The sequence below is a fragment of the Oncorhynchus masou genome, chromosome 10, assembly GCF_036934945.1.
Source record: "Oncorhynchus masou masou isolate Uvic2021 chromosome 10, UVic_Omas_1.1, whole genome shotgun sequence".
NCBI lineage: Eukaryota > Metazoa > Chordata > Actinopteri > Salmoniformes > Salmonidae > Oncorhynchus > Oncorhynchus masou.
The window spans coordinates 41,792,987-41,807,764 of record NC_088221.1 but is presented as its reverse complement, the minus strand read 5'-3'; the positions used below and the strand labels follow the sequence as shown (position 1 = coordinate 41,807,764).

The window sequence follows — 14,778 nt, the reverse complement described above, 5'->3', positions numbered from 1 at the left end:
AACAACAAGTCAGACCAGCCCATCTGGGATTTGGGCAAATAGTTCTCGGGCCAGACCGCTTCTAGACTCACAGACAGGGCACATCTCATTTATGGATGGACAGGGTTTTTTACACACAGCACCCAAAAAAATAACTGGGGCTGAACAAAAATATCCAATACATCGAGAAGAGACGAATGCATGTTCACTTTCCTCTTCATGCAGGTTCTCCTTCAATCAGGTTTTATTATCAGTGGGTCATAAATATTTGTGTAGCAGACTTATTGACTAATAGTTCATCTGTGCACCGGGGACACAAAGGGTTTTGATGACCCCCCCCCTCTCCCAAATGCAGCATCTGCTGTGCTATAGGCTATCTACATGAGGTCCTGCATTACAAGAACATGCTGAATCAGCAGGTTATACCATGAGCCTCATTTTCGATCCAATGTACTACAGACACATGCAGTAGTATAGAAAATGGTCAAATGACTTAGGCTATTGGATAGCCTATAAGTTGCAAACACAAAACTTATTTTTGTGTTGATTGGTTGAACCAGAAAGAGAGTATGCTAGTTTATTATACAGTCATGTTTACAACAGTGTTGTTAAACAACATGGCTGCATTAGAGATATCATGTGTTCTGCCCTGTGCATTTTGCACCAACCTGTGGACTCATTGAATAAATGAGTGAACAAATCCCATTCCATTCCTTATTGAAGTTAGACCTATTACTCTTAGGAACAGATAAACGGCTGCAACATGGACTCATGGCTCCACGTAACTTAAGGTAAATCTGCCTCCCTCCATTTCCATTTAGTATGACATGTTACGTTTTGTATGGTATTTTGTATGGTATGTATGGTATTTTGTATGGTATGTATGGTATTTTGTATGGTATGTACGGTATGTATGGTATGTATTGTATGTATGGTATGTATGGTATGTATTGTATGTATGGTATGTATGGTATGTATGGTATGTATGGTATGTATGGTATGTATGGTATGTATTGTATGTATGGTATGTATGGTATGTATGGTATGTATTGTATGTATGGTATGTATGGTATGTATTGTATGTATTGTATGTATGGTATGTATGGTATGTATTGTATGTATTGTATGTATGGTATGTATTGTATGTATGGTATGTATGGTATGTATTGTATATATGGTATGTATTGTATGTATGATATGTATGGTATGTATGGTATGTATTGTATGTATGGTATGTATAGTATGTATTGTATGTATGGTATGTATGGTATGTATTGTATGTATGGTATGTATGGTATGTATTCATTCATCGTCCATTTCATATATGTTACAAATGACAATGCGTATATGTTATGAAATGCAGTTCATACATCATGTTATGAATATGCTATATTTATGATACTGTAGGAATTCCAATTAGTTTTGGGTCACGTTAGCTAGGTGGCTAACATTAGCTAGCTCGGGTTATGTTATGGTTAAGGTTAGGTCTTTGGGTTAGGGTTTATGATTAGGGGAGGGGTTTTAGCTAACATGCTAAGTAATATAATTAATAATATATCCCATTTAGCAGACGCTTTTGTCCAAAGCGACTTACAAGTCGGCTGGGGCCACTATTTTTTTACATATGGGTGGCCCCAGCGGGAATCGAACATGCGTTGCAAGCGTCATGCTCTACCGACTGAGCCACACAAGTAGTTGCGAAGTAGCTATAAAGTACTAAATAGTTGCAAAGTAGATGATTAGTTAAGATGCTAAAGTTGTCCATGGTGTGATTAAAAAATGTAACCTTTGGGTTGCTAGACATTCATGTTATATGCTATGCAGACCCATACTCCCTGACCTTGGCATAAGTAACCTTCGGTCTTATGTAACCATATCAAACATAACATATCATACCGTTGTTTTACAGAAAGAAATTAAATAAATTGTTTATGGTATCGAAATCCAGGAATTGATTGACAGTTGGGTGTTTTCGAGCTATGTTCTTGCATTCTGCGCATGGTTGCGTGTGATGGAAGGATTTCGGGGGAGGGGTAGAAAAGTTGGCGCGTCAAAAGTCGACAATTGATCATCAAATGGCAGCCTTGTGTCTTTATAGCAACTGCATGTCGATAATAATCAGATCTATATTACAAGACTCAAACAAATGAACCCATTTATGAATCTGAGCAAATTAACCTTGATTTATAAATCTTCTTACTGCAGTTCCCTCTATCGTGCGAAATCTCGTCGTCAGAGAGAGCGGAGAGAGAGGGGTGTGGCCGTAAGGGGTCTGTTGCTGCTGATGCTGTGAGATTGCGTTTATCTCTCATCTAGTCTTCGCTGTCTGCACTTCATCCTGTCAACACCGGCGTCATTCGCGCCCTGGATGGCTGCATTTGTAACTCCGGTGTGAGTTATTTTTTTTCCCGAGGACTTTTGACTTATAAGTAAACAACCATGACTGACCCAATGACACAAGATTCTTTCCCTGTCCCGGATCCCACAATCGTGGACCCTTCGGCCGTACGGAACGGCGGGTGCGCGTCTAATGCGAATCTATCCAAAATACCGAGTCAAGACGATCCTTTTAATATGGACCGGGACCAAGAGATGAGAATCACCGACAGCGTTGATGGTCAAGGTAGTAAGTAATTCAGGGATTACAAACTTTATTGTTGTATAAGTAAATCCTCACCTTGACGTGATTGATGGACGCGTCTGGAGTTTATTTATAGCATCTGGAAAGTGGTTTTGATCAATTATTAATTTGATAAATTATTAATGTGTTGCTATAATAACTTACCTGCTTAACATCAGAGACATGTCAATTTGGCAAAGCAATTGGAGATAAATAATAGGCAAGCATCGCTGTCTCCATAGAGCACTCTTATTGTCAGGATGTTGTGTCTGACATTATCTAGGTTATTTCTTCCGGATGATCACCAAAAACATATGTGAATTTGTAGAGGTTATCAAACAATACAAAAATTAATGTACATTTTGAGCCTGAATTCAATGTGTGAAATATTTTTCTAGAGAGAGATAAGATGCAGTGGTTATGAAAATGCCCTCAATATTCAGAAGTTTTGTCTGTCTCACAGTCACACACACACACACACACACACACACACACACACACACACACACACACACACACACACACACACACGCACACACACACACACACACACACACACACACACACACACACACACACACACACACAGGTCATGCTAAATGGAAATGGAGGGAGACAGATTTACCTTTACTAAGGTCTGACATAAGGTCTATACATAACCTATGTCATGCTAAATGGAAATGGACGGAGACAGATTTACCTTTACTAAGGTCTGACATAAGGTCTATACATAACCTATGTTATACAGTATAACAGTATAACATCCCAACATGGATATGACCAAGACCCCAGTCATAACATCCCAACATGGATATGACCAAGACCCCAGTCATAACATCCCAACATGGATATGACCAAGACCCCAGTCATAACATCCCAACATGGATATGACCAAGACCCCTATCATAACATCCCAACATGGATATGACCAAGACCCCAGTCATAACATCCCAACATGGATATGACCAAGACCCCAGTCATAACATCCCAACATGGATATGACCAAGACCCAAGTCATAACATCCTGGATATGACATCATAACATCCTAACATGGATATGACCAAGACCCCAGTCATAACATCCCAACATGGATATGACCAAGACCCAAGTCATAACATCCCAACATGGATATGACCAAGACCCCAGTCATAACATCCCAACATGGATATGACCAAGACCCCAGTCATAACATCCCAACATGGATATGACCAAGACCCCAGTCATAACATCCCAACATGGATATGACCAAGACCCCAGTCATAACATCCCAACATGGATATGACCAAGACCCCAGTCATAACAATAATACAGTAGAAAAATCTATATACAGAATGTGCAAATGAGGTAGGATACGAGAGGTAAGGCAATAAATAGGCCATGATGGCGAAGTAATTACAATATAGCAATTAAACACTGGAATGGTAGGGTGTGCAGAAGATGAATGTGCAAGTAGAGATACTGGGGTGCAAAGGAGCAAGATAAATAAATAAATACTGTATGGGGATGAGGTAGATTGGATGGGCTATTTACAGATGAGCTATGTACAGGTGCAGTGATCTGTGAGCTGCTCTGACAGCTGGTGCTTAAAGCTAGTGAGGGAGGTAATAGTCTCCAGCTTCAGAGATTTTTGCAGTTCGTTCCAGTCATTGGCAGCAGAAAACTGGAAGGAGAGGCGGCCAAAGGAAGAATTGGCTTTGGGGGTGACCAGTGAGATATACCTGTTGGAGCGCGTGCTATTGGTGGGTGCTGCTATGGTGACCAGTGAGCTGAGATAGCAGAGACTTGTAGATTACCTGGAGCCAGTGGGTTTGGCGACGAGTATGAAGCGAGGGCCAGCCAACGAGAGCATACAAGTCGCAGTGGTAGGTGGTATATGGGGCATTGGTGACAAAACGAATGGCACTGTTATAGACTGCGTCCACTTTGTTGAGTAGAGTGTTGGAGGCTATTTTGTAAATGACATCGCCGAAGTCGAGGAGCTGTAGGATGGTCAGTTTTACGAGGGTATGTTTGGCAGCATGAGTGAAGGATGCTTTGTTGCGATATAGGAAGCCAATTCTAGATTTAATTTTGGATTGGAGATGTTTAATGTGAGTCTGGAAGGAGAGTATACAGTCTAATCAGACACCTAGGTATTTGTAGTTGTCCACGTATTCTAAATCATAACCGTCCAGAGTAGTGATGCTGGATGGGCGGGCAGGTGTGGGCAGCGAACGGTTGAAGAGCATGCTTTTAGTTTAACTTGCATTTAAGAGCAGTTGGAGGCCACGTAAGGAGAGTTGTATGGCATTGAAGCTCATCTGGCGGTTAGTTAACACAGTGTCCAAAGAAGGGCCAGAGGAATACAGAATGGTGTCGTCTGCGTAGAGGTGGATCAGAGAATCACCAGCAGCGAGAGCGACATCGTTGCATTTTAATCGGCATTTGAATGATTTTAGTCTTCCTATATGTAGCTTACATTTTTGGTCTTGAGCTATGGTTTAGCCCAGCTATACCCAACTGAGGCCTCTGTCATAGGGTGACCAGAGCAGATGTAATGAGATGGTAACTAAAGAGACTAGGTAACTAGGTAACTAGGATTGTACACTCATAAAAAAAGGCGATGTCTATAACCTAAAATGGTTCTTCGGTGGTTCCCATAGGATAACCTTTTGAATAAGCCTTTTTGGTTCCAGGTAGAACCCTTTTGGGTTCCAGGTAGAACCCTTTTGGGTTCCATGTAGAACCCTTTTGGGTTCCATGTAGAACCCTTTCCACAGAGGTTTTAAATGGAACCCAAATGGAGGACAGCCAAATAACTCTCTTGGAAGCTTTTTTTTCTAAGAGTGTAGGTGCTGAAGCTCTCTAATGAGGCCCAGTCAATGTGTTAGAGAGCCTTAATGATGCTCGTTGCCCATAGGGATGAGTCTGAAACATACCGACTGGAAAGACATGAGAGAGAGAGAGGGACATCAAGGAGGAAATGTTTTTGAACGGTTTGCATTAAAACAGTAGAGCCCCATACCCCCACCACCACTACCTCCACATATGCTGCCTCCATCTCACCCCCATTTACATACAAGACTGTAGCCTTGCTGCCTTTCAGAACTGCAGTCGTTTGAATATGCCTGTTGAGGCTGAATGCATCGTTTCAGAAGTAGGGCTAGAGAGGAGACTGTAGCTTTATGGCACAGATTGTTAGAGCTGTACATGTTGTTCACTACAGATATACAGTACACATTGGATGTAACATCTCCGTGCCTGTGTCTACAACTGTGCCTCTCTGCTTCTCATAGCTTTAACATGAGGTTTCCGAGTCGTCGTCCCCCCCCATCTGTAATATCATGTGTTACCTGGAATCACCCCAACCAATCAATTCAGTGCTTTGAATAATTGATGTGTTTTTAATTGACAGCTGGCAATATAGGAGACGGTGCGGAGGAGTGGAATGTCAGAGTGAGTTGAGATTATGTTGGAACCACCTTTTAAAAAGGGTCACGTTTGTCTTTATTCTTGTCCTTGTGGCAGCACTGAGCGATGTCCCCTTAGATTTAGATTTTTATTTAACCTTTACTTAACTAGGCAAGTCTTTATTTAGATAGGGCAGCTGCAAAGTCAAAATGGGCTATATTGTAAAAATGCATGTTTTTGTTGTTGTTGTCTAATTTAAGGTTAGGTTTAGGCATTAGGGTTAGCAGTGTGGGTAAGATTTGATGACTTTGTGGCTGTGCTAGCTAGTGACCACTGCAGAGCTGCCTCCAGAACAAGATTCATGATGAAAAATGCCAACCTTCCCTTTTAAAAGGGAGGGTTCTATGGTTTTTTTTTCAGAAAATGTATTAACATTCTATTAGAGAGATTACAGTCATAGCCTAGAGTGCCATGGGAATCTAATCACATATTCATTAGAGGGCAAAAATTGGAATTACTTCCAATTTGAGTATGTTGAAGATTATGAACATGTAGTGAGGGAATCTAGTTAATCCACAAAACCAGCATGGATTGACAATTCATGTATTTCTATGGGATGAATTAAACACACTCTTAAAACGAGGGTTCTTTGGAAGGCAAGGAGTTCAAACTAAAACCTTTTTCATCCTAAGAACCTTTTTTTGAAGAAAGGGTTCTTTGATGATGATCCTGTGGAAGGAAAGAAGGGTTTTTACATACAACCCGTCTGAATCTGAATAAGATTTTTGATAGTATTTTTCTTCTCTCTTTTAAATAGTGCCTGACCACGAGTGTTTACCTCACTGTTTAAACTTAGAATAATCTGGTCAATTTACAAATATGTGTGAGAATGTTTTAAACTGTACCCATATGGGAATATTTGTGCATGTATCTCATATTACCTTAATGATTTTTACGTATAGAGTACTGACATAGTATATTCAGTGTATTCGGAATGTAATCAGAACCCTTGAATTTTTCCACATGTTGTTACGTTACAACCTTTTTCTAAAATGGATTATTTGTTTCCCCCCCATCAATCTACACACAATACCCCATAATGACAAAGCAAAAACAGGTTTTCAGAAATGTTTGCAAATGTATTTAAAAAATAAGGAAAATATCACATTTACATAAGTATTCAGACCCTTTACTCAATATTTTGTTGAAGCACCTTTGGCAGCGATTACAGCCTTGAGTCGTCTTGGGTATGACGCTACAAGCTTGGCATACCTGTATTTGGGAAGTTTCTTTTATTCTTCTCTGCAGATCCTCTCAAGATCTGTCAGCCTTCTGGAAGGTTCTCCCATCTCCACAGATGAACTCTGTGGTTCTGTCAGAGTGACCATAAGCTTCATGGTCACCTCGCTGACCAAGGCTTTTCTCCCCCGATTGCTCAGTTTGGCCGCGTGACCAGCTCTAGCAAGAGTGTTGGTGTTTCCAAACGTCTTCCATTTAAGAAGGATGGAGGCCACTGTGTTTTTGGGGACCTTCAATGCTGCAGAATTGTTTTGGTCCCCAGATCTGTGCCTCGACACAATCCTGTCTCGGAGCTTTACAGACAATTCCTTCGACCTCATGGCTTGGTGTTTGCTCTGACACCTTATTTAGACAGGTGTGTGCCTTTCCAAGTCATGTCCAATCAATTGAATTTACCACAGGTGGACTCCAATCAAGTTGTAGAAACATCTCAAGGATGATCAATGGAAGCAGGATGCACTTGAGACTAATTTTGAGTCTCAAAGCAAAGGGTCTGAATACTTATGTGAATAAGGTATTTTTGTTTTTTATACATTTGTAAACGTTTTACTTCGTCATTATGGGGTATTGTATGATAAGGTATGTGTAGATTGATGAGGATTTGAATTTATTTAATCCATTTTAGAATAAGGCTGTAAGAGTCAAGGGGTCTGAATACTTTCCGAATGCATTGTATCTTTGCCATTATTTCTTTCTTTCAAATTAGAATTTTCTGTGATTTTATTGAGCAGAGAATAGAATATTAGATTGCAGTCTGAGTGAACCAGCAGTGTATTGTATGGTATCTGTAATGAACACGATGGGAGACAGAGAGCTGGTTTCAAGCGCAGGGCACAGCAGGTGTTTATTGTTCAAGGACCACAGGAGGAGGCAGGTATCTGGGTCCAGGGGCAGGCAAGAGGTCATACACAGGGGGTCCAAAAGGCAACAGTACAGGCAGGGAAAAAGCTAGTACCGTAGGTTGATAACAGGAAATCAGATAAGCTTAAGTACAGACAGGGAATAGGCAAATGGCGTAGTTAGTGAGGCAGGCAAAAACGATCGTACACTGGAAGATTAAATTACGGAAAAACAGTGCTCCGAATAGATGTGTGTCACAAATCAAACAATACCTCACAATGATGGGGTGCAAAGATTTGAACTAAAATAGTGTGAGATAATGACATGCAGGTGTGTGAACAGGTGATCAGAATTCAGGTGATTGAGATCTGGAGAGTGAGCTGCGTTCAGGGGATCTATGTGTTTGAGAGTGTGAGCTGGAAGCAGACGTTACAATACCTAGTTATTTATCTTTGTGTAGCATGAGATCAATCAATCCAGTTTACATCATGTAGGTTGTCTCAATAATCAATATATCCCTACCCTGGCATTTCATCTGAATGGAGGTTGCAGGTGATTAAAAGTTCCAGTTGTTGGATATCCTCACTCTGGCTTGATTCCAATAGGAATTACACATCACTTTGCAAGCCAGCATAATGTGACTTGCAGGCCTGATGTGGCCTGTAAACCTGGAGTTTCCGACCTTCCAGCTCTAGGTAGAACCTTTAGAGGATCAAAGGCTTCTTGGTTGAACCCTTTATAGAGGGCTCTGGTTAAAACCATTTACAGACAGCTCAATGAATAACCCTTCATAGAGGGTTCTAGATGGAACCATCTGCAAAGGGTTCTACCCAGCACCAAAAAGGGTTCCCTTTTGGCAGGGGTAGGCAACTATATTCAGCCGTGGACCGATTTTTGTCGTAGCAAAATGGTGGGGGACCGGAAAATAATGAGAATAATTTGTACACTGCAAATTGACCACAACTAAGCCCAAAAAGAGAATGTATATGAAAATAACAATAATTTCATATACCTTGATTACATTGAGACACAATCGCTAATGTACATGTTTTTATTTTAAAAAAATTGTGGGAATACTTGGGGACAGATTTCTTATATAAAAACATTGGGCGGGCCAAAGAAAGTTGTGACCCGCGAGTCCCCTGTTGCTGACCTCTGCCCTATGGGGACAAACCGAAGAACACTATATGGTTCTACTTTGTAGCGAGTCTACATACTGTGATCTTTACGCTCCATAATTCTGAGAAAAAGAAAGTATGAGTCAACCAATGTATGCAGTTTATCATCAAATGTAGGGTCAGTATCTATGTTCTGTGTGTGTGTGTGTGTGTGTGTGTGTGTGTGTGTGTGTGTGTGTGTGTGTGTGTGTGTGTGTGTGTGTGTGTGTGTGTGTGTGTGTGTGTGTAGAGGAAGTGAGTAAGAGCACATCAGGGAAGAATGCAACTTCGTTCAACTCACATGATCCACATCTAGGATCAGCAGTGGAAGCATGTGCCCAACAACCTCCCTCCACACACACACACACACACACACACACACACACACACACACACACACACACACACACACACACACACACACACACACACACACACACACACACACACACACACACACACACACACACACACACACACACACACAAAGAGAAAGAGAGAGAGAGCTGTTATTAACTCTATCCTATAAGAACTGTATGGAGCTGGGCCATGTGACTCTCGACCACCAACTAGCCTACTCTTCTTAAAGCTGACCTAAAGACCATGGAGGGTGAGGGGGATTTTGAATTTGACTTTCACCCCTGACTGACTTGGCTTGAGACTCACCCCTGAGGACACTTGAACATGTGATTCCCTTTGATTTCCGTTTAGAAGAACTAATGCTGCTGAGACACAGCTTTACAAGCTGATTTCAGGTCAGAGGTCAACAAGTTGTCAGATCTGTGTGTTCCTCATAACATTCCTGTCTTCCACTGAACTCAAATCAATGAGTAAAGGGAATGAGATATGAGCTGGTAAATATTTCACTACGATTGTCCACCTAGGGAATTTCACCCTCTTCCTCTTGGGGTTCAATGTAGTTTTCTTCCATTATGATGTCTGTAGTTACGATCTCCTGTCGGTCAGTGTGTATAAAGAGCTAAGAGGCTTAGTGCTTATTCACACAAACCCACATGGCAATGAAGAGAGGAGCACTGCCGGATTCATAATCACAACATCTAGTATTGAGTTTGAGTTTATTTTTTTGTATTTTTACAGGGACAGTGTACATTAATCAACGTTTCAGTAAAAGTGCTGGTTTTAGCCAACCGGCTAATTTTCAACCGCAGTCCCTGGGCAGGTTTTTAAAAACAATTACAAAACAGACAATCAATGAGCAGTGAGTACACGCACAGCAACACAGGACAAGCAAGATATAGCATGCAGACAGAGAAACATAGCACAAAAAGCAACAAGACATTGAGGGTCTCTGTGCTGTAAGTCTCTCTCTCTGTCTCTCTCACCCCCCTCTCCCTCTCTCTCTCTCTCCACCCCTCTCTCTCTCTTACCCCCTCTCTCTCTTGCTCTCTCGCTCTCTCCATTTTTTTCCCCCAATTCCATTTCAGGGCTTTATTGGCATATGTTAACATTCCCAAAGCAAGTGAAGTAGATAATAAATAAAAGTGAAATAAACAATAGAAATTAATAGTAAATATTACACTCACAAAAGTTCCAAAAGAATAAAGACATTACAAATTTCATTTTATGTGCAAATAGTTCAAGTACAGTGAACATAAATATGGGTTGTATTTACAATGATGTTTGTTCTTCACTGGTTGCCCTTTTCTTGTGGCAACAGGTCACAAATTGTGCTGCTCTGATGGCACACTGTGGAATTTCACTCAGTAGATATGGGAGTTTATCAAAATTGGGTTTGTTTTCAATTTCTTTGTGGATCTGTGTAATCTGAGGGAAATATGTGTCTCTAACATGGTCACACATTTGGCAGGAGGATAGGAAGTGCAGCTCTATTTTCCACCTCATTTTGTGGGCCATGTGTACATAGCCTGTCTTCTCTCGAGAGCCAGGTCAGCCTACGGTGGCCTTTCTCAATAGCAAGGCTATGCTCACTGAGGCTGTACATAGTCAAAGCATTCCTTATGTTTGGGTCAGTCACAGTGGTCAGGTATTCTGCCACTGTTTACTCTCTGTTTAGGGCCAAATTGCATTCCAGTTTGCTCAGTTTTTTTTGTTAATTCTTTCCAATGTGTCAAGTAAATGTCTTTTTGTTTTCTCATGATTTGGTTGGGTCTAATTGTGTTGCTGTCCTGGGACTCTGTGGGTTCTGTTTGTGTTTTGGAATGGAACAGAGCCCTAGGACCAGCTTGCTTAGGGGACTCGTCTCCAGATTCATCTCTCTGTAGGTGATGTCTTTGCTATGGAAGGTTTGGGAATCGCTTCCTTTAAGGTGGTTTTTAACAGCTCTTTTCTGGATTTTGATAATCAGCGGGTATCGGCCTAATTCCGCTCTGCATGCATTATTTGGTGTTTTACATTGTACACATATGATATTTTTTGCAGAATTCTGAATGCAGAGTCGCAATTTGGTGTTTATCCCATTTTGTGAATTTTTGGTTGGTGAGAGGACCCCAGACCTCACAACCATGAAGGTCAATGGGTTCTGTAACTGATTCAAGTATTTTTTGCCATATCCTAATTGGTGTGCCAAATCTCTCACCTCGTTCACAGTGTTGTGGAAGTTGCCTTTGGTGCTGATGTTTAGGCTGAGGTATGTATCGTTTTTTGTGCGCTCAGGGCAACGGTGGACAGATGGAATTTGTATTTGTGGTCCTGGCAACTGGACCTTTTTTGGAAGACTATTTTTTTTTGTCTTTCTGAAGTTTACTGTCAGGACCCAGGTCTGTCGGGGCCCAGATCTGTCAGGGCCCAGGTCTGTCAGGACCCAGGTCTGACAGAATCTGTGCAGAAGATCTAGGTGCTGCTGTAGGCCCTACTTGGTTGGTGACAGAAGCACCAGATCATCAGCAAACTGTAGACATTTTACTTCAGTTTCTATTAGGGTGAGGCCGGGTGCTGCAGACTGTTCTAGTGCCCTCGACAATTCTTTGATATATATGTTGAAGAGGGTGGGGCTTCAGCTGCATCCCTGTCTCACCCCACGGCCCTGTGGAAAGAAATGTGTGTGTTTTTTGCCAATTTTAAACCTCACACTTGTTGTTTGTGTGCATGGATTTTATAACGTCATATAACGTTTTTCCCCTCAACACCACTTTCAATCAATTTGGAGACCCTCATGCCAAATTGAGTCAAAAGCTTTTTTGAAAACAACAAAGCATGAGAAGACATTGCCTTTGTTTTGGTTTGTTTGTTTATGAATTAGTGTGTGCACTGTGAATACATGGTCTGTCATACGGTAATTTGGTAAAAAGACAGTTTGACGTTTGCTCATTTCATTGTTTTTACTGAGGAGAAGTACGAGTCTGCTGTTAATGATAATACACAGGGTTTCCCCAAGTTTGCTGTTGAGTGAAGACAATATTTGAAGACACCATACTGCCAGATCCACTCGTTGTAAGTCTTACCAATTAGAACTTTGCATATTGCATATTGCAGCTGAGTGCAGCTGATGCACCCTATCCCCTATTTAGTGCACTTGCTCTATATGTTAATCATATTTACTTCTCATTCCATCTCAGAGAGACACCACTTTGCCTCCGTCTCGTTTTCCAAACCATCAGCGTTGAACGAGTGAGGAGAATGCCAAGCATACCATATTGATGCATATCCCACAGTAGTTATTGTGGTCAACTTTGTGTCCTCTATTGTGGATTTGGGTGATCAGCCCATGGTTCCAAATATTGGGGAAGATGTCAGAGCCAATGATGATGTGAAAGAGTTTAAGTATAGCCAATTGTAATTTGTGGTTTGTATATTTTATCATTTTGTTGAGGATACCATCAACACCACAGGCCTTTTTGGGTTGGAGGGTTTGTATTTTGTCCTGTAGTTCATTCAATGTAATTGGAGAATCCAGTGGGTTCTGGTTGTCTTTAATAGTTGATTCTGAGATTTGCATTTGATCATGTATACGTTTTTGCTGTTTGTTCTTTGTTTTCGGGTCAAAAAGATTGGAGAAGTGGTTTACCCATTCATCTCCGTTTTGAATAGATAACTCTCTGTATTGTTGTTTGTTTAGATTTTTCTAATTTTCCCAGAAGTGGTTAGAGTCTATGAATTCTTCCATTACATTGAGCTGAATTCTGCTGTTCTTTTTCTGTAGTGTATTTCTGTATTGTTTTAGTGATTCACCATAGTGAAGGTGTAGACTCAGGTTTTATGCGTCTCTATGTTATTGGTTGGACAGGTTTCTCAATTTCTTTTTATTTCGATTTTTGCAGTCTTCATCAAACCATTTGTCATTGTTGTTAATTTTCTTTGGTTTTCTGTTTGAATGGTTTAGATTTTAGATACTGTTTAGGTTTTCTATGCCAAGTTTATGCCTTCATTATTACAGTGGAACGTTTTGTCCAGGAAGTTGTCTAAAACGGATTGAATTTGTTGTTGACTAATTGTTTTTTGGTAGGTTTCCACACTACTTTCCTTCCATCTATAGCATTTCTTAATATTATTCAGTTCCTTTGGCTTTGATGCCTCATGATTGAGTATTGCTCTGTTCAAGTAGGCTGTGATTTTGCTGTGGTCTGATAGAGGTGTCAGTGGGCTGACTGTGAACACTCTGAGAGACTCTGGGTTGAGGTCAATGATAAAGTAGTTCACAGTACTACTGCTAAGAGATGAGCTGTAAGTGTACCTACCATAGGAGTCCCCTCAAAGCCTACGATTGACTATGTACATACCCAGCGTGCGACAGAGCTGCAGGAGTTGTGACCCATTTTTGTTGGTTATGTTGTCATAGTTGTGCCTAAGGGGGCATATGGGGGAGGGAATGATGTCACCTGCAGGCAGGTGTTTGTCTCCCTGTGTGCTGAGGGTGTCAGGTTCTTGTTCAGTTCTGGCATGTAGGTCATCACAGACTAACTAGTGCATGTCCCTGGGCCTGGAAATTATTGACTTCCCCCTCCAGGATGGAGAAGCTGTCTACATTAAAGTTTGGGGATTCTAGTGGCGGGATATAGGTAGCACACAGGAGGACATTTTTCTCTGTTGAGATCATTTCCTTTTGAATTTCTAGCCAAATGTAAAATGTACCTGTTTTGATTAATTTAATGGAGTGAGTTAGGTCTGCTCTATACCAAATTAACATACCCCCTGAGTCCCTTCCCTGTTTCACACCTGATAGTTTGGTGGATGGGACAACCAGTTCTCTGTAACCTAGAGGGCAATCAGTGGGTCCATCTCCTCTATACCTTGTTTCTTCTAGGATGACATTGTCCTCAGGCCTTGGATATTCCAGGATGAGATAGTGAAGGCTTGGGGTCTCTAAAGTGTCCAATATTGTTAGTCTTGTGGTTTGGCCTCAGACCAGTAAGTGTGAGCAGAGCCTGCTGAGCATCTGGTACATGCCATTGGCTTGGGCTAGTGTAAGAGTGGGGGTTGGGCCTGTTTGCCTGCTCACGGCCTGGGCATATGTGTAACTTTCATGTTGAGGCCCTCCTTGCGGGAGTGGGGGGCATGGAGTGGGCAGGGGGGGG

At 41.4% G+C, this 14,778-nt stretch overlaps 1 protein-coding gene across 2 annotated transcripts in view; it reads left to right on the top strand.

Annotated features, from left to right (window-relative positions):
• Positions 1–2,252: 2,252 nt before the first annotated feature.
• Positions 2,253–14,778, top strand: part of LOC135547642 (transmembrane protein 163a-like) — a 106,739-nt gene continuing 94,213 nt past the window's right edge. Inside the window, exon 1 of one of the 2 annotated variants that reach the window (XM_064976822.1) lies at positions 2,253–2,602. In XM_064976822.1, the coding sequence (XP_064832894.1) occupies positions 2,419–2,602 (184 nt within the window). In that variant the 5' untranslated portion in view covers positions 2,253–2,418. Of the gene's footprint in view, positions 2,606–14,778 lie in introns of both variants that reach the window. The other variant, XM_064976821.1, reaches the window with a different exon arrangement.